This window comes from Pempheris klunzingeri, chromosome 13 (genome assembly GCF_042242105.1).
Source record: "Pempheris klunzingeri isolate RE-2024b chromosome 13, fPemKlu1.hap1, whole genome shotgun sequence".
Classification (NCBI taxonomy): Eukaryota; Metazoa; Chordata; class Actinopteri; order Acropomatiformes; family Pempheridae; genus Pempheris; species Pempheris klunzingeri.
Window position 1 is genome coordinate 22,590,238 of NC_092024.1, and position 27,927 is coordinate 22,618,164.

Consider the following 27,927-nt stretch of genomic DNA (forward strand, 5'->3'; position numbering starts at 1 on the left):
CCAGCACAGCACAGAGAAGCCGCTCCCAGTGTCAGACGAGAAATAATAAAAGAACAAAGAAATAGGCTACTGGGTACCTGTTAAGTTTTATACGGTGTATTCCTGGTGTTCCCTGGCATTATATACATATAGTTACATACAGTTATTTTAAAGTATGTGATCCATACACGTTCCTACATAATCAGTTCAGTCATCAATAGCTCTGACTTTACCAGCTGCTGAGACGGTTTCATGTTTGAGGATGCAGATAACATCAGGCGTTTAAAAAAAACATTCCCGGACGATGTCGAAAGGACACAGTGTGACCTCGTGGGACTTATTTTACATGCCAGGTTTTACTCTTATTCAAATATATTTGTCTTTAAACAGAATCAGTATTGGATGAAACATCTGCTGGACTAATTGTGGGAATACGATCCAAATTGCTGTGTGTAAATAAAACTGGATTCAATCTAAACATAACAACTTAAATCATAAATCTTGCTCTCAGTGGTACATAATATAATGTTATTTTTATAACTTCTGGTTGTTGTCTTGCAATTTTGTCTCTTTTTTTTGTGCCCGTTTCTGCTTTTATATTGTATTTTAATTGCTATTGCTGCTGCTAGTTTATGTATTTTATTTAATAAATTAGGATCTGTGAAGCACTTTGTAACTGTCTTTTTGAAAAGTGCTATATAAATACAGTTTATAATAATAATAAACATGAGTAATAGGATTTTTGAGACATTTCTGAAGGACAGTGGGGCGTGTTACCGGAGAAGCATAAACAACAAACCACAGAACAGCACAATCTGCCTTTTTGCCTCTGGTACTGATGTCCACATCCACCTGACTCATGTCTTTTTGCCTCCTAGCGTTCTCACGTAACATGCTTTTTGATAAATCCTTCAAAATTTGAAAAATTAACGCATACATAATCCGACAATAAACAAAAAGCCTGAATGTGGCGGTGCATTGTTTCCTTGTATTTTGCTCACAGCAGACAAAGAAGAACGCAGCTGGTGAATATTTTTTCCTTTTCTGTCCGGCCAGAAATTGATTTAGGTTTGGAAATGTTTTTTGAACTGGTGCCAAAACTAAATGCTGTGTCACTTAGTGTGCCCGTAGCCAAGAAAAAAAAAAAAAAAGATGTAAAGAGATGATCTCATTTGTCGGGATTTGCCGAGACTTGCATGCAGATTCAGAAAAAGAACATCTACAAAGGCAGAAAGAGAAACAGGGACAGGAATTTTATCACTACATTAGTTAAACTGATGTGTGATTCAATGCATTCATTCCCTCACATTTGAATAATCGCTCATTTTGTTTTATCAGATCGAATTGCTGCATCACAGGAAAGTAACTGCATGCTGCAGAGAGCAGAGCTTGAGCACGTGCCTAACATATCAGAACCTGATACCTGAGTGCATTATTTTTGCCCCGCTGGGGTCGACACACCCATCTGGGGCACTTTCATACTTGCTCTGCTGTTCCTTTAAGCACACAGATGTAAAACACTACAGAGGAAGAAACGTATATTAGAGACAAGACAGTACAAGCTACCTGATACCTGCGCTGCCTGTCACACCATAATGCTGCCTTGCATTTCTGCTGTATTGATCAGAGAGCTCGGCCCAACATGGCTAATGCACTGCTAGCTTCACTCTCAGGCCCAAACATCACTTAGCGCTGACGATCAAACAAAAGAGCGCCCGCACACGGGCCGAGTGCAGCGATCGTTTCATGATCAGATTTGTGGGATATTGGCCAGCAGGCAGGTAAAACGTCCACGTAGATTTTTCCAATAAAGCCTGATGCTGACAGATAGGATGTGTGCAGAATTTTGGGGGAAGCCATCCTGTAAACCACCACCTGGGTGACAAATATACTGTCAGCATTAATAACCTCCTCCTGAGAGACTTACAGACACTTTTTGCTCAGCAGCTATGTCTTAATTGCCCAGTTTTTAAAAGCTCTTAACCTGCGTCTGCTCCCTCGTGTTCATCTGGCCTTCATGATGTTATTGAGGTAATGGCTGAACCACTAAGGGATCCCTGCTTTTACCTGAAGTCCCTGTTTGTTTCAGGGAAAGACGGTGCTCCTAATGAGTCTGTAGCTTCAGGATTTGAGGACAGGCAGGCTAAAGGAATAATCCACTTCAAAATCCTGTAACACAACTATTAAACTACTACGTCCACGTTGTTGCTTGTTATATATTATATATTTCTTACAAATGTGGATGGAGACGAAACTAACAGTTAATATCAATTCCTAATGAAATGAAAATGGTAAAATGAGTCCATCAGATCAATCTCCTAGAGCACAGTGCCAAAGCAAACAAACTGCAAATCCTCACAACTGGGGGAGTCTGCCGTTAGGTAATGTTAAGCTTTTCATTCAATACTGACTTAATAGATCAATAAAATCTATCACAGAGGAAGCAGAAATACTATCTTAACAGGAGCAGCTGCTAGTAAAAGAGGAGATCAGCAATTTAGGGCTATAACTGACTAACTAACCAGCTAACCAGCTAACTAACTCACTCACTCACTGCTTAATTATTGATCAACATGTTGATGATTAATTTGATTAATTGATAAATCGTTGTAATGTCCTTAAATAGCTTGTTTCATCCAAACATTAGTCCACAACCCAACAAAGATATTTGATTTACAGTAAAAGTGTTGAATTAATCATGGTTATGAAAATTGTTGTGTATTATTTTTCTGTTGATCAACTCATTTTCAGCAATAAAATCATTTAAAGTTGAATTTAGTGCAAAAGTAAATTACAACATTTAATCACAATGTTGTAAGACAGTACTGAGGTAACTCAAAACCTTCTTAACATGTATTGATGATATCTTACATGTGGATTCCCAAGGCTGCAAACTCTTGTAACGGACTTGTCTGACTGCTTATCTGCTTGTTTTGACCTATAAACTAAACTTTATCAGCCTGGAGCCTCACAGTCCAACACGACTGACAACGTGTGCAGTTTTACTCTGATTTCACTCCTGTTTCCTCTCCCACACTTTCCCATCTGAAATCTTCATCATCTCACCTCCCTGTCCACAATAAGGGGTTTTAAACTAAGTGTACACAGCGTCAAATTGAGTTACAGTTCCATGTCAATAAACTGTTTCACCCCCCCCCTCTCCCGTCAGTGTTGGTGCCAGAAGCTGACATCGTGATTGTCCTTGTCCGATTAGGCCGATCAATGAGACTGAGCAGAGAGAGGAGGAGGAGGAGAAGGAGAACTGAGGGATGAGTCTGTGTGAGTTGAAGGAGGGGGTGTGAGGGTGGGGGGGCAGCTCCTCCCATAATTAAGTTAGTGTGCTGCACTGGAGGTCCATGTTTACAGGGCAGGCGAGGGAGTTTCCTTCACTCGGTGGACAGCTCTGAGCACGGAAAAAGGCAGCAGAGAGCTCTCTCACTCTCTTCGGTGTCTGATTATTTCTGCAACTCATCCCTCGCTGTGCTGCGACTGGCGACCTGCACACACAGGCTGATAGAGGACGAGCCGGGAAAGCAGCAATAGCAGCAGCAGCAGCAGCAGCACCTGCCTAACTCTCCACCGCGCCAGCCCTCCCTCCCTCCCTGCCCGGCCCGGGACCTCGCCTTTGCTGCTGCCGCCTCCACCGCCGCTGCCATCATGTGCGACTGCTTCCACCTGGCCTTCCCAAACTGGCACGCCGCCTCCTCAGGGACGGGTGGGCATCACTGTCTCTGCTCTCTTTTCCCCCTCTCTCACTCTCTGTGACTTTGTCTTTGCTGTTCTCCCCTGAGCAATTCACTGATTCAGCAGCAGGGTTCAGTAGTGCTGTTGCAGAGATTACGTTCGTGAGTGTGTGTGTGTGTGTGTGTGTTGGAGAGAGGCAGCGAGTGAGCGTGAGGCGGCTGGTGCTGATGCTGAGTTGTGTTGCTGACCTGCAGTAAGCGCTGGGTGTGTCTGCGGAGCGCAGGGGAGTGTGTTTGAAGATGTCATCATCGAGGATGTCAGGCAGCTCTGCACTTCTCCCGTTTCCCTCCTGCCGTGTGTTTGAAGCAGAGTCTGAAAGGCAAATAGACTCTGTTACTGTGGCAGTACAGCGAGGCGAAAACGGTGCAGGCGATAACTTCCTGGGGGTAAAGATGAAAAAGGAGTCTGGGATGTGGGAGCGTCACTATTCCCAATATCAATAATAACTTCACTGGCAAAAATATCACAGATATAAGCTTTATAGCTGCAGGCTTTGTGTGAGAGAAGGAAGAGCTACTACCTGTAACATTGCATCAGTTTTATAGTACTAACCTAAAAATATATCGTATAAAACTTAGAAAAGTTCACGATGCTGAAAGCTGTAAAACATATGCAGCACAAATCTGGTTGACTGCTCACAGTTTCTCTAGATATAGATCACCTTATGGGTTTTTTCACAATTATACATGCAGGGTTTAAGGGAATCAGACAGAAAATCCTTAGGAGCAAATTAATCAAATCTTCATTATTGCGTCAAATGGATGTTGATGATCTGTTTACATATTTTAACACATCAACATGCCGTGTAAATAAACCAGATCTGATCGCATATGTGGGCATAGAAGAGAGTTTGTGTGAAACTGATTGCCTTCAGTTTACATTAGTGATGACGCAATTTGTTTGTTATCTTGAGATCATGAAGGGAAAACACAGACACTTACTATCCATCACGTTGAAAGTTTGAACCGCAGGTCTGTAGAAAGCTATGATTTTATTATTCATGTCGTATTTTTGCAAAAAAAAAAAAACACTGGCTTTAAAACATTGTGTCGGAAATAGCTGCTGTACATCTCATCTACACACTTGTGTATGATTTATTCAGCTGATTGCTTTCAGCAGATGTTTTCTGGGTGCTTGAGCAACAATTTTATAGACACTGTAGGTAAAAATCAATAATGGCCTCAACAGAGTAGGTGTTCTTACCAGTGATGAATAATTCAAACGGTAAAATGAGCCAAAGAAATGACATGACATGTAGATTACATATCACAAAATGACAAAGAAGTCTTGATGGAATTTATAATGCATCTAGTTTAACTGTCTAGAAAAGTACAGAGGAAATGCAGTAGTAATCAAAGTATTATATATTATATCAAAGACATATTTTGTTTATTGTGCTGGCTGATATTGATGTTTGCTGAAAAAAGGAGGTAAATCTGCTGTTTGGTAAATGATTAAACACGGGCTTTGTTTCCTTTCCCCATATTTTCTCTGCTGCTACTTTTAATGAAATCTGCCTGAAGATGTGGAGAGGTTTGTGCTGCTCCGAGAGGCTTTGGGCGACGCTCAAGGTCGAAGAGAAAGAAACATAAGGGGAGAGAGAGAGAGAAGAGAGACAGAGAGCTTAGTTTACTGCAAAGAAGTGAGGCTAAAGCAAGCGATCCTGATCCATTACGAGCCATCAGCCTCAGTCCAACAAATCCTGCTGTTGAATCAATATCACACCACTTGAATAGTTTGTATGTGTAGCTGCTGGAAAGAGTCGATCTTTGCTTTAACCTGCTTGGAGCATCAGACAAGTGGACATTACTGCACGGCTTCAAAAGATTTACAATTTTGACAATGATTTTAGCCACGGGGGCTCTAGGAACTTGATACTGACACCAAAAAGGTTTCCATCTGGATTTTCTCTCTTGTCAGGGAGGAAAAGACCAGTGAAACATCTTTTAGACAATTACTCATTCATTCATCTTCCCCTTCTCTTTTCATTTCTAAAAATATAAATGAAAAGAGCAGTCTAAACTGCAGTCTATTTCTACTGCTGGGGATCAAGATAAAAGCTATTATCAGTGAAGAACTTTGGCAATACTTGGCTCAATAACATTTAATTAAAGACCTAATACAGGTATATCTGTTAAGTTGAAGTCTGAGTCACTTGGTGCTGCAGGCACGCGAGGCAAAACAAACACCAAGAAGTGCTTGCAAACACAGTTCAACCACGGTGTACATTGCTGACCTGAAATAATGTCATGTTTCTGTGCTTTTGGTGTAATTGCATGTCGTGGGAAAACAGGCAGATTAAGATACGAATTCCAGAGCTGTGATAAAACTCTCTGCAAGTTTGCAGCAGATTAATTGATTGGAAGCATGCGCTTTTACAGTCTCATGTTCATATAATCCATGCAGAAAATCTAATTCTGTTTTTTTTCCCCTTCACTCAAATCTCATTATAATTTGGATCCGAACAAACTGCCTTCCAGTGAAAGGAGCTTGTGTCGTTTGTTACACACAAAAAAAGGAGCAGAATCCAAATCCAAGGGCACAAATAATGAGCTGTATTACTTTATATTAGTTTAGTGAAGAGCGAAGCTTCAGGGAGCCTTCCAGGTGCTTGTGAACAGGAAACACAAACTGGAGCAGGAGGTGGTTACGTAAGAGATGAGCTGAGGACAACAACTACAACACAGTTAGGATTTTCAGTCGAGAGTTAATCTACGAACTGATTTATATTTCTAGGACTGCAGTTTTGTTTTGGTAGGATCTTGTGACTTGAGTCGATGCCAAGGCGTGTGCATACGTGAGAGGTTCGCTGTCACAGCATTGTGCTAGGACAAACGAGTTCAAGTGTCCACAGCTGTGCTGTTTGAGAGCAGACAGCCACAGTAGTTTATATGCCTCATTCCTCTTCACATCAGCACAGGCTGAGGGATGAGCCACACCCAAATCCAGAGCTGCAGTTGCACCCAAATGTGAATCATCAAGGATTTGCACCGCAAAGGACTTCAGCATCTATGACTTGTATATCTGCAGAATATTGGCATCAAATTAGAACATTAGGCACCAGCTTTATGAATATTTACAATATCTAATCTCTGATAAGTCAAACAAGTTAACTAGATCTACTACGTGATTTTATTTTGGCAATATTAGGCAGCAGTGAGAGTTGTTATCAGGCCCTCTGCAGCGCCCACATGACAAATATTTGAGAAAGGAGTTTCTCCATGTGTGGTGCCAGTAGTTGGGGCAGGAATGCTGGACATACGCTTGAATGAAGAGGTGAATAATGTGAGAAATACATCAACCAGTCGTGCCAAGCAGTGCCCGAATCCTACTCAAAGCTCCCTGTACTCGCACACTGACGCCACGATCGAGTGCTCCAGCAGCTGTGTGCTCGGGACGCGGCACATGACAGTTTTCAGCCCTGAGGGACACAAGCACTCAGGTTAATTTAATGAATCTATCTATTTTCTGTTCGGCTTAACTTCCTGAAGACACACTGGGCCGTCAGTGGCTCCACTTCACTCCACAGCTCGAGCAGAATAATGAACGTATACAACTACTTTTAAAAATTACGAGTAATTAAGCATTGGGTGGATTGGTGCAGCTGTAAACCCACTTTCACAGTTGTGAGACTTGATTGTCAATATCTATAAGTTAATATATCTATATCAAAAAGTCTTATCCACACTGTTCCTTCCACTATTTTAATGTCAAACTACTTCCTGTTTCTAAGTGGGTCTCCTCCATTTAATCCAGTTGTTGTGGCTACAATCATACTGCACTTCTTCTTTTTCTGCATTTAAAGAAGCTCTTTTAAGCATATTTGAGTACTGTACTTTGGTACACAGTATCTGCACTTTACTTGAGTATTAATGCTTTAAATATACATTACTTGTATTACATTTTTCTCTTTTTTTCTTAAATACTACGCTGTGTTCGTCACAGGACTAAACCAATCACAGCGAACTGCTCCGCCTACGCAGTCAGAGTGCTTGTTGCGGTTTTTTTTAACAGTTGGAATTAAACTTGGCAGTGGTAATGATCGATAGAGCAGATGCCGATGTCGATTCCTCACCAGAACACCTGTGGCCTTATCTGAAGTTCAGGTTTAAGATCGTTTTAAATAAAGATTCGTATTCTTTTAAATTCGTTTATTAGTCTTTGCTCTGTTTTGCACACAAACTTCATCATTGCCTACCAAAATTTATTTATTTATTTTAAACAAAGCTGTCTGTGCTTGTGGTAGTTTTTTATGCTGTGATTGGTCAAATTATCTTTTTCTGGAGTTCCTTGCCAAGTTGTAATATTGGGACTGTGTCCTGTCTTTAGGCATTTTTATAGGCTTTGTAGCATAAACTTCAAGATTTTTGCTCTGCAGGTCCTGCAAACAAGTCAGGAAGTTGTTTCAGAGTCATTAGGTTCTGTCAATGCACTGCAGCAAAATACAACAAAGCATTGACATTAAAAAGAACATTTACTTTTGAATACTTAAGTATTTTAAAAAACAACTACTCCAGTGCTTTAACTTAAGTTAAAAGGTGATATGTCCACAGTAGGTTGTAGTCTGAACAACTTAATCTTATGTGTAACGTCCAGATGTGAAAACTGGAGAAAGACTTTAAACTACGAAACATATTACTATTATTATTGTACGCTAACCAGAAGAGGTTACAGCCATGCCTGTCTTTAAGGGCCCTATATTTGTTGTTTTGGAGTTGGCACAGTAGACTGCCTCAGCCCACAGCTGTGAAACAAGCTACAATGGCTCCAATGTTATCCTTTGGTGCAACTCAAATCATCAAAGTACTTCAGCTAAAAGTTCTTTTTTCGCCACTGACAGGCTCAGATTGTTATTTGAAGTGTCTGACAACATTATGGACACAAAAAGATCTTTTTCATTTAACCAGAAGCCACCAGACTCCAGTTTGTATGTGTTATTGTGTGTGTGTGACTTTGCTGTTTTAAAGGGATAGTCCAGATTCAACACAATATTTGTGTAACACACAATAACACAAGCAAATTAACCGATTGAGGCAGCGGTAGACCAGCAACTCCTGGTATCTGCAAAGTAAAATGACCATTTTTGTCAATGGAGTCTGGTGTCTTTGAAGAGAGCGATATAACGGCTGTTTGTGGTTAAACAAAAAGGACATTACAGGTCTTTCTCTGTGGGAATCCTTTCTGTAATGTAGTCAGACACTTTGAGTAACAATCTGAAGCTGTCAGCACTTTTAGCAGACGTTCTTTGATTGGGTGCAGTCGCCCCAAAGTATTATGCAGCAGCCATTGTGCCGGCTGAGGCGATCTACTGGACCAGATCCACTACGTTTTTGCACCTACTGGTCATTTTGTAAAAAAAAAAAAGCTCTGGTCTAAAGTTACTCTTTAGATATCCCTTGACTCATTACCTTTGATTGTACTTAATTGAAAGTATTCCATATCTTTTTGTTAATGTAATAATTAGATACTCAATTACTTGCTGCAATGGCAAAAGCCTTTTGATACAAACTTAAACCAAAAATTATGAGGTTTTGAGATCATGGTTATCTTAAACGTGTTCATCTCTGTCTTCATCACGGTCATCTTACACATTAAGTTGTTTCCCTTTCTTAATTAATTAAGTAAATTTAAGGGGTGTGTGGTATTAACTAATGAGAGCTTTGTGTACATTTACGGTTATTTTAAGGAATGTGTGATGCAAAGAGTTAAGTCTCTGAACCAAGATCTTTTTAAGGACTTTTATAAACCACTTAATTCAATTTGGGAGTGACACAAGTTCAGACAAGGTATGACTGCAACCAAAGTGTCCCGCCTCTTTTGTCCATCTGACACTCAACAAATGACTTTAGTCATTTTAGCAGCCACACTCACACCAGGAATGTTTAAAGGCAGCTTGGACATTAACGCCTTGAGAGGGACGCCTTTATCTCCGGGAGTTAAACAAATTAAACAAACAGCAGCAGCAGGTAGGTGAGCTGTTTGATTCGACAGAATGGGCTTTAAAGTTTGAAATCGTGAGAGGTTTTTTCTTCGTCAAACCTGCTCTGACAGCAGAGATGGTGACGACTCTGTGGTTAAGACTCATCCAGTACTTCGGTTAATGGTGTAGGCAGCTTTGGAGAGCGTTGATTATTGTATTTCACAAGGTGTCTAGACAGTGGCGCGCTCAGAGTTCACAGCCTGAATCTGCTTTTCTGTCAGATAAAAGTCTTCTTCTAATCCTGGCAATACAGGTCAATGATGAGTACAGGTGATGTTTCAGGTATCAGAAAATCAGAGCTATATTGTCATTTGATAGCTTCTTGAGCTGAATTGTCAACCTTGAGGCAGCAACACTCATGCAGTGGGAGTTTTTTTTTTTAAAAATCAGTCTCTTGCCTCTTCTGACACATTTACACAGGCAGGCAGAGCCCTTCACATGACATGCATTAAGGGAGAGGGTGTGGTGTTAAAGTTCAATACTGTTCATATTTCAGGATATAATTTTGAAATGTAACACTTTTATTCAGGGTTTTAAGTTAAGTTTCTTATCCACAAAGTCTTGGGTTTTGCATTAATTACTTGCAAGACAAAAGTTTGTTTTCCAATTCATTTCCAGAATGTTTAGCTTCTACTTGAGGAAGCTGTTTCTCTCTTTCTTGATTTTACCAACAGCAACTACAAAAGAACATTTGCGAAGTAAAACCCTTCTGTGAAATCTTGTAACCGTTACTCTCTGGCTTCCCATTATTGACACACTGAGCACAGATGAAGATGGTCAATTTATGCTGCACAGGGATTTAGAGTTTTTTGGATGTTTTTACATTAAACTTGCTCACTGGTTAACTTTACTGTTTTGGAAAGGCTCTTATGAACCTGTGTAGCTGTGAAATAATTAAACTACAAAGCTTTTCATCCAGCGTTGAAGGTTATTCAAACATTATACGTTTTGGGTGATATTTTCCTTTCATTTATTGATTTGATTCTTCAGTAACACTTTCAAAGACTGCAGTCTTAGTCACACAACATATTTGCGATTCCTAAATAGAAAAAGATTAATTAGCTGCTAATCAACTAAAAACATTTTATCTGCAATGTAAATAATTAGACTCTTCATACGGAGCGCAACTACTTTCATTCAATACTAATTTCCATCGACAACACAATATCTGCTGATCAATGGCATCTTAATTAAAGGGATTTATTAACCAATTATTAATTTCTCTTTTGGATACTGATTGCGTGCATTGTTACTCATTTCAAGACTTTTATTTTTTTGTCTCCACTGTGTCAAATTATAAAACAACAGTCAGCAAAGTTTTATCCCAAACATTTGAACTACTAACAAATGGACTAATTAGGAATCATGATACAGCCTGAATAAAGATTTAGGTTAAAATGGAATCAAATCAAATAGAGGTTAGGAATCAGAGCAGGTAATAACAACAACAACAATCTGACAAACCATCTTCATTTGGAGTCAGTCTTTCCATTTTTGGCAGCCTCACAGGGCCGAGCTGAGAGGCTGCAGAGTCTAATCTGTGGGTCGATGCGGTGGATCGCTTAACAGACGATGGAGGCAGCAGGTCCCTGGAGGTTTTTTTGCCAGGAAGAACTCTAAATAGTCTCATCATCGGCTCCAGTGTCTCTCTGAGCCTAAAAACCCACCGTCAAGAGTCAGACTGGGTGGAAGTCTCAGCTTACTGCTTGAAAAATAGAGATGCAGATGTAAACCAGTGCTTAACTTTTGTTTTTGTGCATTTATATGTGTGCCGTTTCAGCATCACTCTGTTTGAGATAACCTTACAGACTGTACTTTTCATATTAATATAATCCAGTACAATAACATTAAGCAATAACATACTTTAATCTTGTTGAGTGCAATTTATTTGTTGTGTAAATAAGTGATGCCTGTTAGAAAACTTACATTTAACAACATTATTTATTTGTGTGACTGATGCTGCTACAAATACGTAATGAAATTTAAATGAGATGTTATTTTAGTATTCACGTTTGTCTTTTTTTTGTTTTTTGTGAACAGGAGGCGGTCGAAGGCTGAGAGGACCAGAGCCTGGTATAGAGGACGACTCAGTGAGTGACTGAAATTAAAGTTTTCTGTTTAATTTCTTCAACTGTTTCTGTCATGGTTTCAATCAACAGATAAAAACACAATATATACAGTAGGGATGTCTTGATCAACTTTTTTTTGACTGCTCCTGATCTGAGTCCTTTAATATTTAGTATCTCTGATATACAGTCTGACCCAATGCTTATATTTACCTACATGTTCATAAAAACATTAAAATACCAGCTGTAGTCTTCTAAATTTGGCACCTTACTTTTCTTGAGCTACTGGAACTGAATCTGTCAATACTATTAAGTTTATAAATCATTAGGATCAATCCTCTGGGGACCACTAAAATCTGTACCAAATTTTAAAGAAATAAATCAAATTATCTTTGAGATATTTTGCTCTGGACTGGCCAACATCGCCATCCCTGAAAACACACTACTAATGTGACAACTCTTGAGTGCCAAACAACCACTGCTGCCTTTGGCATAATAAGGTGTTATCACAGTATCTGCGATCCAGTTTTTCCTTTGTTATTCATGCTGCAGGCACAGCTACACGAGTTTTAACATAAAAACACTTTATCAGGTGGCTGAAGAAGAGGAGATACTGTTTAGGTAGATGCAAAAAAATGTCTGAAGCTGATTTAAACATCATAATATCTCTCTCAAATAGTAACTGTGAAGGAAATCTTCAGATGTGGGTAGCTCAGACTCTGATGAAAAGCTTGCTGGAGACCTTGATATCTTATACAGCAATGTTTATTGATGCTCAGCCGAGTGGAGTGAATGGAGACAGCAGCAAAACAGTATGAGCACCGCCTGATGCCACCTCACTTCTGAAGGCTGCTGCTAGATGCACCAAAATTACTCCATGCCCAAATGTGGCCATTCTACATGTACCACAAATATGTGTGAGTGGTTTGTTGGCTCTCTGAAATCTTATCAGGGAACTATAACCATCCACGTTAGCCCAGGTCACGTTGTATGAATCTCCAGGTCAACGTCAGCATGTTTCCCCAACAGGAGACAGTCAGTCTTGCGATATCTGGGGCACAGCACAGCTATCACTTGCGACCTTGGTGACTCTGACAACGCAGCGTCACTCCCTATCTGGAGGCGCCAGCCAACTCAAAACAATCAGAGAGCTAAACTGTGCAAGGACAGAGTCAGGCCTTTTTGAACTGGAGGCCAACCGTGACCCAACCGTGACCCGGGGAAACTCATATTCCAAGAATTCCTTCACAATACCAATAACCGTTTTGGAAATAAACCATGTGACTAACTTACCGTATGTCCACACAGATATGTGACGAGCCGTCTCAGTTCACAGGCGGAGAAAGACCGCGCCCTCAGGGATCATCCCCCGTCGAGGAGTTTCCTGAAACGGGAAAATACACCGACAGTGACAAGGAGGTACAGAGCACCGACAAGCACACCACCATGATACCAGGTCACAGGGAAAATCAGGTCAAGACAATAAATCAGAGAAACTGTTAACGTTGCACTTCAATGTGCTGCTAAAATATAAAAGAAATAAAATTTTTCAAAAATCACATGGTTTTTCCTTAATCTCAACTAAAAAACTGGATTTTTTGTAACTTTAGAAATCAGGTTATTACAGGGAGCAGACTATAACCTGGTTAAATACTTGGAAACACACTGAGTCACTCTACAGCCTGCTTGTGATTCTGCAGTGTATTTTGGTTCGGCTGTGGACAAATGAAGTTAGAAAAAAGAGCTTGTGACCAAGAGAAGCGAGCTTGTGTATTTGGCTCATTTGGATCACACACAGCTATGCATGTCCTAAAATCAGAGAAGGTGTGAAGAGTATATTTAATGACCAAGACAAAGACTAAAATTATTGGATTTATATAAAGGTCAGTAGGAAATTCACACAGTATTCTTGTATGCCTTATTTATTATTATCGGCCTCACCCACTGCGGACAATTAAACCAAACATCACGATAACTGTGAAGTCATAATCACAATGTGTAAATGCTGACGCTGAACAGTCTAAGCTACATGGTGGTGTTTGCAAGGATATGTCATTAAGTTTAATATGTTGCTGTGTTAGGCTGCCACTCTGTGAAATGGCTTTTTCTGTCAGCACTTTTAAAACTAACCCACTGATGGAGGAAATTGTTGTGTTTTTCTTTCTTCACAACCTTGAAGTAGCCACAGCCTCCACCATTCATTTGTTGTACAAACCCTGTTAGGTGCAAAGGGACATTTTTGTTGAGTTGTTTCATCAATTTGTTCCCACAAATTAAGGAGTTATCAAATTATCAGCATTCACCCATTTGCTCTTTTACCTTCAACTAACTATGGACAGCTAGAATTTAATTTAAATGAGGTTTCTTCACGTTAAAGGGAAGTTTTTCCTACTACTGTTGCCTAATATAATATCTGACATTAGCTCATGTGGGGATTCTTGAATCCGTAATGTTGAATTCCTCAATCGTTGGGTCTCTCTCTTTATTAAAGAGTTTGGTCTAGAGCTGCTCTTTATGGAAAGAGTCTTGAGACAACATTGCTATGAATTGGCACTATATATATAAAGATTGATTGATTGCAAATTTATTTTGATCTTGGACTCAGATATGTGAATATTTTTGTCAAGTTATGTAATATTAACAATGTTATCCTTGACATCTCTTGACAAATTTAACTATGCGAATTAGACAAGCACACCGAGTGCTCACATTAGTGATTTGAGGGGACAACATAGCGGTTAACCCACTACTGGTGTCAGGCTCCATATTTGTGTCGAGAGAGTGGCGTAAGATGGACTTTCTGTTTTATTTACTGTTGCATACAGCAATAATGATCCACCCCTTAGCTACTCCCATAGATGAATGTATGTATATACAGTGCGTTACCCTTCCTTCTCAGTGCAAATACATTCAAAGCCTGCTGATGAAATATCTCTGTTGCCTTTTCTGTTTAAATAAGGCTGAAGCTCTGACTGCAACTGTAATCTTTTTTCATATAATTCTTTTTTGTTTTTTCTTTTAGTGTGAAGCAGAGCATGACCCACACCACAAAAGTGGGAGTGGAAAGAAAACTAAAAAGTCTGGGCTTGGGTCCATGTTTGAAAAGCGCTCAACTCCAAAGATGAGTAAACTGAAGGTGAGACATTCCCGCCTTCTCCTCTCTGTACTGTATCTGTGATTCCCTTCATGCTGTGCTGCAGCGGAAAATAGCACAGCTAAAGGTAAAATGATTATCCTTTTTATTTTGATGTGCTGGCAGGAAGTTCACAGCCCTGAGTCTGGGGTGATAGTGAAAACCGCCAAAGATGGATGTGCAGAGGGGCTCATTTATGGTGGCGGGGGCAAAGACGGGATCTTCATTAAGGAAGTGGTGCCAGAGTCACCTGCCTCAAAAAGTCTGAAACTGAAAGAAGGTAAACTAGCAGCTGGAAATAAGAAACTAGTGACGTTTGCATTTCAATTACAATGAAAACTAAAAATCCTCCAAATAATCTGAGTGAGAAATGTTGGATTAAAGAAGTTTCTGAGTGGGAGCATCGGAAAACCTTTGATATTTTTACAAATTTTACCATTACATATATCAGCAACCATAAAAAACTACAAAAAGACGTTTGTCCAAACAAACTTGAGGGGGAAGCCTAATCACTAAAGACTAATCACACTATATCTGTCATTTTTATTTTCATTGAAGTCATTTTCACTTATCAGTTCTTAAAACAGCTTCATAGACTGAAAGCCTTCTCATGTCAGTGTCTCTGAAATATTTTGCTCCTGTTTATGCAGGTGATCAGATCCTGAGCGCCACTGTGTATTTTGACAACGTGTCATACGAGGACGCCATTCAGATTCTGGAGCACGCTCAGGCTTACAAAGTGAAGCTCTGCTTGAAACGCAAACCAGACATCACAGAGACCGAACCAGTCACAGAGTCTGACATCATCCCTGTAACTATTTTCAAGTTGTCTGCTCAGAGTGTCTTTGAAATTATGTCTTGGGGCTAAAACTGATTTTCATATTTCTGTTGCTCAACAGGAGGAAGAGCTCCATGTTCCAGAGATGAGGGAGCAAGGAAAAACCAAAAGGCGTGGTGATACCCGCATTTCATGGCCTAAGTTTCCCTCCTTTGGAAAAGGACGAAAGTCCCATTTTACAAGGTCTCACAGTTCCTCAGAGGCTGATGAGCAGAGAAAGCTTGAGCTCAGCCCCACCACAAGTGATACAGAGTCACCAATAAAATCTCAGGATGCTCTGAAAGGCAAGAAGAGGCATAAAATAAAGCTTTCTCTTCTGACAAAGAGAGGTCGCATAAGTTCATCTGAAGACCAGGACACGGAAACGCCAACAACTGGGAAGATCAGTGGCAGCATTCACCAGACACATGAAGCATCAGACATGCTCTCACCTGAGCGCCTTGAAAGTCCCTCAGGAGAAACACCTGAAGTCTATGTGACAGAAGATGTGAAATTAATGGAAGACTTAAGACCTCAAACTGTTCAACACAAGGTGGAACTCATCTCTCTAGATAGCACTTTGAAAACAGCTGATTTAAATGTGGCTCTGGCAGATAAAGAAAGCCCCTCTGGTATAAAGTCACCTGATGGGAAGAAAAAGAAGAAAGAGCGATCTGAATTAAAAATGAAAATTTTGGGGAAGGATAAATCACACAAGAAAGATGCAAAAGCAAAATCGTCCCCAAAAAGGCTGAAAACATTGGGGGCAAGTATTGAAAAAGCAGATCAACCAGGAAATGAAAAATCAGATGTCATCCCAAGTTTTGAGTCGTATACAGAACTACAGGGAGATCAACTTGCACCTGATGCAAAAGCAGTGACAACAAAGATGGAAATGAGTGTACCAAAGGTGGAACTTGATATATCTGATGCTGCATTCATACAAAAATCTCCACAGAAAGGTGATGAAAAAACAAAGACAGACAAACACATCAAACAAAAACAAGACACAAAGACATGTCCAACATTCAAACTGCCTAAAATAGGCTTCGGTGACATTGCCACTGAGGAAACTATTCAGAAAACGAATGTAAATGTTGAAGAATGCACAACTCAAATTGAGACGTTTGCAACTGAAGGCAAAGAAGTGAAAGACGATCCTTACGAGCGACTGTCGAAAAGCAGCATTTCCAGAAAACAACTTCCCAAACGAGAAGACATTGAGATTCCAGGGATGGAGGACATGTCTAAGAGGACCAAAGCCAAAGGAATTAAAGAGCCTAAAGCTGCTTTTACGGGACATTATGATGAGAATCAAGTTGAAACTGTGCCACTGTCAATTGATGTTGACAGCGTGAAAGAAGCAGTTTCAAAACTGCCTGGATTTAAGTTGCCTAAGGTTGACACATCTGGAGTGCCTATTCCTGAAGAAATCACTGTAATAGACGCAAATGCACAAAGAATATCAGTGAAAACACCTACTAAGATTGTAGACAAAACAAAACAAGAGGCACACTTCTCTAAGTTTGACTTAACTGCCTCTCCAGAAATCCCCAAGACTGCAGTCAAACTACCAAAGATACCTGCTGACATAATCTCAGCGGAACTTTTAGTTGAGACCAATGTAGATTTGAAAAAACCTGAGAAGAAATACAAAACTAAGGAAAAAAAGGAGATTAAAACTGAGATTTATAAACGAGAAGATATTATAATACCTGGAAAGGAAAGTACACAAGATGCAGCCCTTCTTCAGGCACAAGAATCTGCATATGAATCTGCAGCAAAATTCAGCCCAAAAGAATCAGATACGAAATCAAAGAAGGCAAAGATAAAAACACCTACCTTTGAGATTTCAAAACCAGACATAAAAATCCCAAAGATTGGAATTGACTTGCCAAAACAAAATATATCTAAAGGAGAGCGGACTATATTCCTCCAAGAAGTAGAAACCGCAACAAAGAAAGGCAAGGAGCAGATTGGAGGAGTCATATCTGATGCGAAAATACCTGATATTGACGGCATTGAATACATTGATTCAGGAGCTGGTTCACCAGCCCAAAAGGAAGGTGGCATTGGGCTTCAAGGTTTTGATGTTAATCTTGATGCTGCAAAGCCAAATGCTGACATCACCTTTCCAGAGATCAGAGCTGGAGTAAAAGATGTTAAAGCTGAGGAGGACGCCAACACAGTGCCCACATTTGGAGCAGTTACTTCAGACGTCAGTGTACATGTGCCTGATGCAGATAAGGATATTAACATTGATGGGGCAGAGATAAAAATACTTGAAAGACAGGGAAAGAGCAGCAAGTTTAAAATGCCAAATATTGGTATCTCCATGCCAAAGGTGAAAGGACCTAAGATTGATTTAAGCCCATCAAAAAAAGATGTAGATGTCACACTACCAGAAGCTAAAGCTGAGGTCAAACTCCCAGAAGTCCCTGAGGTTGATGTTACTCTTGGAAACATTGATGTTTCTATTCCAGAGCACAAGATGAAGGTTGAAAAACCTGGAATGGAAATCAAACCTCTGAACACCGACCAGGAACCTGATGGACAAGCAAGCAAGTTCAAAATGCCAAAATTTGGTATCAAAATGCCAAAAATAAAAGGGCCTGAATTAGATTTAAGCTTAACAAAGAAAGGAGTGGATGTCACATTGCCTGAAGCTGAAGTCAAATTTCCTGATGCTGAACATACAGAACCTGGTATTACAGTAGTGGCCAAAGCTCCAGAGGTTGAAGTTCAACAACAGGATGTTGAAGGATCAGCAAAATTTAAGATGCCAACGTTTAAACTACCAAAATTTGGAGTTGAAACTGCAGATGTCTCTGGGGAAGTATGTGAAATGAACAAAGATGCCAACATACCAGAAGAGGAGCCTGTGGTTAACATCAAAGTACCAAGTATTGATGTTGAGTGTCCCTCAATAGATATAAAAACTAAAGGAACCGAACATGAAGGAAAAGGAGGCACATTTAAAATGCCAAACATCGGGTTCTCTATGCCTAAAGTCAAAGGACCTCAAATTAATTTAAGTTTATCAAAGAAAGATGTCGATGTCACACTACCAGAGGCCAATGCTGAGGTGAAACTCCCAGAAGCTCCTAAACTGGATGTCAGTCTTGGAAAGGCAGATGTTTCTCTTCCAGTGGAAAAATTTAAAGTTAAAACACCTGAATTAGAAATTAAAACTCTGCAAAGTGAAGTTCAACTTGACAGTCAAGGAGGCAGGTTTAAAATGCCAACGTTGGGAGTGTCAATGCCAGAAGTAAAAGGACCTGAATTTGACTTATCAAAGAAAGATGGAGCTGTGACACTGCCAGAAGCCAAAGCTGAGGTAAAAGTTCCTGAAGTTGAATTCAAAGAACCGTCAGCTAAGGCAGAAATTAAAGGTCCTGAAATAAAAGTAGCGGCAAAAGGTATCAAGGGATCACCATCAAAATTCAAGATGCCGACATTCAAACTACCAAAATTTGGACTTGGTACTCCAAGTGCCACTGCAGACATCTCTGTAGAAGTGCCGGATGTGGACAAAGATGTCAAAATCGATGGGGCTGACATTAATATCCCAGAGGAGCCTAACATTCCAGCAGCCAGCTTTGACATTGAGGGCCCTTCAATAGATATGAAAACTACAGGAAGTGAACAGGATGGAAAAGGAAGCAAGTTTAAAATGCCACACTTTGGTTTCTCTATGCCAAAGGTGAAAGGGCCAGAAATTGATTTAAGCCTCTCAAAGAAAGACGTAGATGTCACATTACCAGAGGCCGAAGCTGATGTCAAACTTCCACAGGTCGATCTTGGAAAAGTAGATGTCTCAATTCCAGAGGCTAAGATGGAGGCTGAAGCTCAAGTAAAACTTCCAGAAGCCCCAAAAATTGCTGTGAAGCCACCAGCGAGTGAAGCAGAAATAGATGGACATGGTGGAAAGTTTAGATTACCAAAGTTTGGAATAAAAATGCCAAAAGTAAAGGGTCCTGAAATTGATTTAAGCTTATCCAAGAAAGATGTAGATGTGAAATTACCAGAGGCCGAAGCTGATGTCAAACTTCCACAGGTCGATCTTGGAAAAGTAGATGTTTCAATTCCAGAGGCTGAGATGACGTTTAAAAAACCTGAACTGGAAATGCATTCCTTGCAGGCTGAAGCTTCACTTGATGGACAGAAAGAAAGGTTTAAAATGCCAAAGTTTGGGATAAAAATTCCAAAAGTAAAAGGGCCAGAAATTGACCTAAGTTTATCACAAAAAGATGCAGATTTGACATTACCAGAGATGAAAACTGAGGTCAAACTCTCTGATGTCCCTAAAATTGATGCCAGTCTTGGAAAAGCAGAAATTCTAATTCCAGATGCACAGGCAGAAATTGAAAAACCTGAGCTGGAAATCAAACCTTTGCAGACTGAAGTTGAAGGGACCACATTCAAAATGCCAAAGTTTGGAATGTCAATGCCAAAAGTTAAAGGACCTGAATTTCATCTGGGCTTCTCAAAGAAAGATGCAGATGTTACACTGCCAGAAGCCGAAGCAGACGTCAACCTCCCTGCTGTTGAACTAAAAGAACCTTCTACCAAAGTAGAAATTAAAGCTCCTGGAACTGAAGGTGTGGCTAAAGATACAGAAGCATCATCCTCAAAATTCAAAATGCCAAGTTTCAGTTTCTCTATGCCTAAAGTCAAAGGGCCTGATATAGATTTAAGCTTATCAAAGAAAGAAACTGATGTCACATTAGAAGGGACAAAGGCCAAGGTCAAACTCCCGGGAGCCCCTAAAATTGATGAAAGTCTTGGAAAAGCACAGGTTTTGATTCCACAGGAAAAGGTGGAAGTTAAAGAACCTGAAGTGGAAATCAAAGCTTTGAAGACTGAAGTTGAACTTGAAGGACAAGGAGGCAAGTTCAAAATGCCAAAGCTTGGGATCACAATGCCAAAAGTAAAAGGACCTGAAATTGATTTTAGCTTCTCAAAGAAAGAAGTAGATGTGACACAACTAGAGGCCAAAGCTGAGATGGAACTCCCTGAATCTCCCAAGATTGCTGTGGACATGAAATCATCAGAGTGTGAAGCAGAAATTGATGGGCAAGGAGGGAAGTTTAAAATGCCAAAGTTTGGCATCACAATGCCAAAAGTCTCAAAGACAAATGTAGATGTGACACTTCCAGAAGCCAAAGCGGAAGTCAAACTCCCTGATGTTGAACTAAGAGAACCTTCGGCTATGGTGGAAATTAAAGCTCCTGAGATTGAAACGGAGTTTGATCATGTGGAAGGATCACCAGCCAAATTTAAACTGCCAACTTTCAAGCTACCTAAATTTGGAGCTGCCACACCGAATGTCAGTGCGGAGGTACCTGATTTGGACATAAAAGTTGAGGGAGCTGGGCTGAAAGTGCCTAAAGATGGAGCAAGAGTTGATGTTGAGGCAAAGAGTATTGATACTGAGGGTCCATCTCTTGATTTGAAAATGGCAGGTACTGAAGGCAAAGGAAAAGAAAGCAAGTTTAAAGTGCCAAAGTTTGGATTATCACTGCCAAAAGTACCTGAAATTGATTTAAGTCTTTCAAAGAAAGATGTAGATGTCACATTACCAGAGGCCAAAGCTGATGTCAAACTTCCAGAGGTCCCTGAAATTGATCTAAATCTTGGAAAAGTAGATGTTTCAGTTCCAGAAGCAAAGATGGAGGTCAGAAAACCTGAATTGGAAACTGAACCTGTGAAGTTTGAAGGTGAACTTGATGGGCAAGGAAGCAAGTTCAAAATGCCAAGGTTTGGAATGTCAATGCCAAAAGTAAAAGCACCTGAAATTGATATCAGCTTATCAAAGAAAGATGTAGAAATCACACTACCAGAAGCCAAAGCAGAAGTCAATCTTCCTGATGTTGAAGAACCATCTGCTAAAGTGGAGACTAAAGCTCCTGAAGTTCAATTAAGCAGTGTGAAAGACTCGCCATCAAAATTTAAATTGCCAACATTCAAATTTCCCAAATTTGGAGTTGCAACTCCAAGTGTTAGCATTGAAGTACCTGATAAGGACAAGGAAATCAAAATTGATGGAGCTGACATGCACATCTCTCTGCCTCACACAGATGTCGTTGTACCAGAAGTTAAAGCAGAAGTCCATTTGCCAGAGGTTGAAGTCAAAGAGCCTTCAGCTGGTGTTGTGACAGACCAACAGCCAAGCGCTGAAGTAGATGCAAAACTGAAAAAGCCAAGGTTTTCACTGCCCAGATTTTCTTTTTCTAAACCAAGTGTTAAAGCTCCAGAAGTTGATGTCATTGTTCCTGATGTGAATGTTGCAATTCCTGAGGGAAAGGTAGAAGTGGAAGGAGGGGAAGTGGATATGAAACCACCAGTGTATGAAGCAGAAGTTGACGGGCAAGGAAGCAAGTTTAAAATGCCAAAGTTTGGAATCACAATGCCAAAGGTAACAGGGCCTGAAATTGATGTAAGTTTATCAAAGAAAGATGTAGATGTGACACTACCAGAAGCCAAAGCTGAAGTCAAACTCCCTGATGTTGAACTGAAAAAACCCTCTGCTGAAGTGGAAATTAAAGCTCCTGAGATCAAGGTTGCGACAAAGGATAAAGAAGCATCACCATCAAAATTCAAGATGCCAACATTCAAACTACCAAAATTTGGAGTTGGTATGCCGAGTGCCACAGTAGAAGTGCCTGATTTGGACAAAGACATCAAAATCGATGGAGCTGACATTAAAATTCCTGAAGAGGTTCTTGCAGTCAGCATTGCAGCGCCCAGCATTGACACTGAAGGTGCATCAATAGATATGAAAACTACAGGAACTGAACATGAAGGAAAAGGAAGCAAGTTTAAAATGCCAAAGTTTGGAATCTCAATGCCAAAAGTAACAGGACCTGAGATTGATGTAAGTTTATCAAAGAAAGATGTAGATGTGACACTACCAGAAGCCAAAGCTGAAGTCAAACTCCCTGATGTTGAACTGAAAAAACCCTCTGCTGAAGTGGAAATTAAAGCTCCTGAGATCAAGGTTGCGACAAAGGATAAAGAAGCATCACCATCAAAATTCAAGATGCCAACATTCAAACTACCAAAACTTGGAGTTGGTATGCCGAGTGCCACAGTAGAAGTGCCTGATTTGGACAAAGACGTCAAAATCGATGGAGCTGACATTAAAATTCCTGAAGAGGTTCTTGCAGTCAGCATTGCAGCACCCAGCATTGACACTGAAGGTGCATCAATAGATATGAAAACTACAGGAACTGAACATGAAGGAAAAGGAAGCAAGTTTAAAATGCCAAAGTTTGGAATCTCAATGCCAAAAGTAACAGGACCTGAGATTGATGTAAGTTTATCAAAGAAAGACGTAGACGTGACACTACCAGAAGCCAAAGCTGAAGTCAAACTCCCTGACGTTGAACTGAAAAAATCTGCTGAAGTAGATATTAAAGCTCCTGAACTTGATGCTCAGACAAGTAATGTTGAGGGATCACCATCAAAATTCAAAATGCCAACATTCAAATTACCCAAATTTGGAGGTGCTACTCCACAGGTCAGCGTTGAAGTACCTGATGTGGACAAAGACATTAAAGTGGATGGAGCAGACTTAAAAGTATCACAAACAAAAGCTGAAGTCAAACTTCCTGACATTGAAATCAAAGAGGCTGGTGGTTCAATTTCAGTATCGCAGGATGATGGCAACGTGAAAAAGACAAGGTTTTCCTTGCCCAAATTTTCATTTTCAAAGCAAAGTACAAAAGAGCCTGGCGTTGACGTCAGTGTCCCAGACGTTGATGTTTCTCTTCCAGAAGGAAATGTGGAAGTCAAACAACCTGAAGTTGATGTAGAATTAGATGGGCAGGAAAGCAAGTTCAAAATGCCAAAGTTTGGCTTTTCAATGCCCAAAGTAAAAGGGCCGGAAATCGATTTGAGCACATCAAAGAAAGACATAGACGTGACACTCCCAGAAGTCAAAGCTGAAGTTCAACTCCCGGATGTTAAAACAGAAAAACCATCTGCCAAAGTGGAAATTAATGCTCCTGAGATTAAAGCTCAAGCAGGTCATGTTGAGGGATCACCGTCAAAACTTAAAATGCCAACATTCACATTACCCAAATTTGGAGTTGCTACTCCAAAGGTCAGTATGGAAGGACCTGATGTGGACAAAGACATTAAAGTGGATGGAGCAGACTTAAAAGTATCACAAACAAAAGCTGAAGTCAAACTTCCTGACATTGAAATCAAAGAGGCTGGTGGTTCAATTTCAGTATCACAGGGTGATGTCAACGTGAAAAAGACAAGGTTTTCCTTACCCAAATTTTCATTTTCAAAGCAAAGTACAAAAGAGTCTGGTGTTGACGTCAGTGTCCCAGACGTTGATGTTTCTCTTCCAAAAGGAAATGTGGAAGTCAAACAACCTGAAGGTGATGTAGAATTAGATGGGCAGGAAAGCAAGTTCAAAATGCCAAAGTTTGGAATCTCAATGCCCAAAGTAACAGGACCTGAAATTGATTTTTCAAAGAAAGACGTAGACGTCACACTACCAGAAGCCAGAGCTGAAGTCAAACTCCCTGACATTGAACTGAAAAAATCTGCTGAAGTAGATATTAAAGCTCCTGAACTTGATGCTCAGACAAGTAATGTTGAGGGATCACCATCAAAATTCAAAATGCCAACATTCAAATTACCCAAATTTGGAGTTGCTACTCCACAGGTCAGTGTTGAAGTACCTGATGTGGACAAAGACATTAAAGTGGATGAAGCAGACATCAAATTATCACAAACAAAAGCTGACGTCAAACTTCCTGACATTGAAATCAAAGAGGCTGGTGGTTCAATTTCAGTATCGCAGGATGATGTCAACGTGAAAAAGACAAGGTTTTCCTTACCCAAATTTTCATTTTCAAAGCAAAGTACAAAAGAGTCCGGTGTTGACGTCAGTGTCCCAGACGTTGATGTTTCTCTTCCAGAAGGAAATGTGGAAGTCAAACAACCTGAAGTTGATGTAGAATTAGATGGGCAGGAAAGCAAGTTCAAAATGCCAAAGTTTGGTTTCTCAATGCCCAAAGTAAAAGGGCCGGAAATCGATTTGAGTGCATCAAAGAAAGACGTAGATCTGACACTCCCAGAAGTCAAAGCTGAAGTTCAACTCCCAGATGTTAAAACAGAAAAACCATCTGCCAAAGTGGAAATTAATGCTCCTGAGATTAAAGCTCAAGCAGGTCATGTTGAGGGATCACCATCAAAACTTAAAATGCCAACATTCACATTACCCAAATTTGGAGTTGCTACTCCAAAGGTCAGTATGGAAGGACCTGATGTGGACAAAGACATTAAAATTGATGGAGCAAAGCTGGAAGTACCTAAAGATGGAGTTACAGTGGATGTCGCAGCACCCAGCATTGACACTGAAGGCCTATCCGTTGATGTGAAAGCTAAAGGAAGTGAACTTGAAGGACCAGGAAGCAAATTTAAAATGCCAAAGTTTGGCATTTCAATGCCCAAAGTCAAAGGACCTGAAATTGACTTAAGTTTATCAAAGACAGAAGCCGATGGCACATTACCAGAAGCTAAAGCTGAGGTCAAACTGCCCAGTGTCGAAATCAAAGAACCTGAAGGTGCCATTTCAGTACCAGATGCACCTACAGTTGAGGTTGAAGCCAAGACAAAACGACCAAACTGGACATTTCCTAAATTTTCATTTTCAAAGGCAGGTGGTAAAGCCCCTGATGTTGATGTCAACCTTGAAAAACCGAAAGTCGATGTTGAATCGCCAGAGGTCAAAGCAGAGGTCAAAGCAGAGGTCAGTCTGCCAGATGTTGAAGTCCAAGGACCATCTGGGGCGATTTCAGTGGACGAGCCACCTGCTGCAGAACTTGATGCAAATTTAAGAAAACCTAAATTTTCTCTACCCAGATTTTCTTTCTCAAAATCAAGTGTTAAAGAACCTGAAGTCAGTGCTGAGCTTCCACATGTTGATGTTTCTCTTCCAGAGGGAGAGGTGAAAGTCAAACAACCTGAAATGGAAATTAAAGCTTCTGAGTTTGAAGCTGAACATGACGGACAAGGAAGCAAGTTTAAATTGCCAAAGTTCGGCATCACGCTACCAAAAGCATCACAGAAAGATGCAGACATCACATTGCCAGACATTAAAGCTGATGTCAAAGTCCCTGAAGATGAAGTCAAAGAATATTTAGCTTGTGTGGAAATGAAAGTTTCTGAGATTGAAGCTATGTCAAAAGATGTTGGAGGATCACCATTAAAAATCAAATTGCCTGCATTGAAACTGCCGAAACTTGGAGATGTCAATGTAGAAGCAGGTGATGCAGACAAAATAGCTGAAACTGATGGAGCTAAACTTAAAGAAGATGTTGCTGTCAACATCAAAGGTCCAAGTTTTGACATTAAAACAGATGTGCCCAAAGAAGAAATGACAGATTCAGAAAGGCCAAAGACTGAGACTGACACTGTGGGTTCCCCAAGTAAATTCAAATTACCGTTATTCAAAATGCCAAAGCTGAGTTTCTCGAGAACCAAAGTTGACGACGAACACGTCCCTGTTGATGCTGACAGCAAAGATCAGCAGGAAAAGGAAGCCGAAGACAGTAAATCACCAAAAATGACTTTGACATCATTTGGTGAGCTCCTCAAGAATATTGATGTTGAATTTGATGTTGCAAACACAGACAAAGTGGGAGAACATCTTGAAACCTCAAAGGATGTTGAAACAGATGCGGCCAGTGGAAAGCAGTTAGAGGCAAAAGAAAGGGAAGCAAGTACCAAGCAAGATACTACCAAAAGTCCTGAGAGGACAGGTTGGTTTAAATTTCCCAGATTTGGCCTGTCCTCCCCATCGGAGCCTGCCAAGAGTAAGGATGTAAAGAGCCCAGTAGATGAAGAAATCAGCCCCACCAGTTCTGTCCATTCATCGGACGCTTTTGCTGATATTAGCTCTGCAATGACAAGTGAGCATGTTGGCCTGTCCCTATCTTCTCCAACCAAGGTAACAGTCAAATACTCTGATCCTCATGCTCCCACAGGGCTTGAAGAGATGCACAGTAAGATCATTACCTCCACAACGAGGACCGAGCTGATATCGGTGGAGCCCAACTTGCCTGAGAAAATCACCATTCTGTCATCTGGAGTTTCCTCTTCATCCGAAGACACGCTCAGACTGGAATCAGGAAAAATACACGTCATAACATCAAATATACAAGCAACCCCAGACGCACAGCATGCCACGCTGCTCACTGCTGTCCAAGTCCAATCAGCTGGAGGCCATCCGCTAAAATCAGAGGCTAACGAAGCCGCATCATGGACCGTCCAAGATTCACACAGCGGCAAGAGAACGGTCTTTGAGCGGCATTCAGTTAGGGAGACATCAAGTGAAACAAGCGAGAGCAAACAAACAATTGTTATCACTAAACAATTTACACACATGTTTGACTCTTCTGAGCCCGTCTCCGGTGAGACGGCTTCATCAATTCAGCGACTGAGAGACTCTGTGCACTCTGAGAAAATGAGGTTCTTTGATGAAGCTGAAAAGTGAATTGACTTGATGTAAACTAATTGCACTGTCCTTAAATCATGTGAGACAGAAAACAGGTTATCAAGTTTAACCTACCAATCAATCACAGGAGAGGATTTGTCCGTGTTCAGGTGTTAACTCCAGTCTCTGGTAGCATGTTGTTGACCTGCAAGGAGATGGATTAATTACACTGGCAATGTGATTAAGTTGTTAATAAGCTGTGTAACTGCGTGCCCTTAATGCAAATTATGAAGGTCTTCACTGAATATCCTTGCTTATCGTGGTAGAGGACTAAAGTAAGCCATGCCTTTTGCTTATGAAAACTTATAATATCTTTGTCGTTTCATAGTTTTTAATGTACAACATTGAACTCACTTGTGCTCTTATTTATCGGATGATAATCACCAGTGCATTTGATTAAAAAAACCAACAAAAAAAAAACATGTGAACGGCTGAACAAGACTGTTGCAACAATCGATCGATGCTACTGACATTCCAAGTTATGTTTACAATAATTTTACTGTAAATCTGACAGTAGAGAGCACTTACAATCCTATAGAGCAGTCGGAAAAATAAATATGTACATGTATCAACAAGATGTTCGTGTTGCTGTAGCGAAAAATGTAAAGAAACAATAGCACCGCAAAGCTGAAATGAATCGCTTATGCAGCAAGTGTAATGGTGCAACTATATTTTTTATTATTTTGCTTA

General features: G+C 40.3%; 1 protein-coding gene across 1 annotated transcript; it reads left to right on the plus strand.

Annotated features, from left to right (window-relative positions):
- Positions 1-6,972: 6,972 nt before the first annotated feature.
- LOC139212019 (neuroblast differentiation-associated protein AHNAK) lies at positions 6,973-27,252 on the plus strand. The gene is made up of 9 exons (XM_070842459.1): positions 6,973-7,165; positions 11,744-11,793; positions 13,078-13,188; positions 14,792-14,905; positions 15,029-15,182; positions 15,553-15,713; positions 15,802-20,439; positions 20,518-20,707; positions 20,888-27,252. The coding sequence occupies exons 1-9, from the start codon at positions 6,973-6,975 to the stop codon at positions 27,235-27,237; spliced, it is 11,961 nt and encodes a 3,986-aa protein (XP_070698560.1). The 3' UTR covers positions 27,238-27,252.
- Positions 27,253-27,927: the final 675 nt, after the last annotated feature.

Coding starts and splice junctions, on each gene's coding strand:
- LOC139212019 (XM_070842459.1), top strand. CDS start 6,973: ATGCTGGACATACGCTTGAATGAAGAGGTGAATAATGTGAGAAATACA. Junction 11,794..13,077: donor CTGGTATAGAGGACGACTCA/GTGAGTGACTGA, acceptor ATGTCCACACAG/ATATGTGACGAGCCGTCTCA. Junction 13,189..14,791: donor ACACCGACAGTGACAAGGAG/GTACAGAGCACC, acceptor TTTTTCTTTTAG/TGTGAAGCAGAGCATGACCC.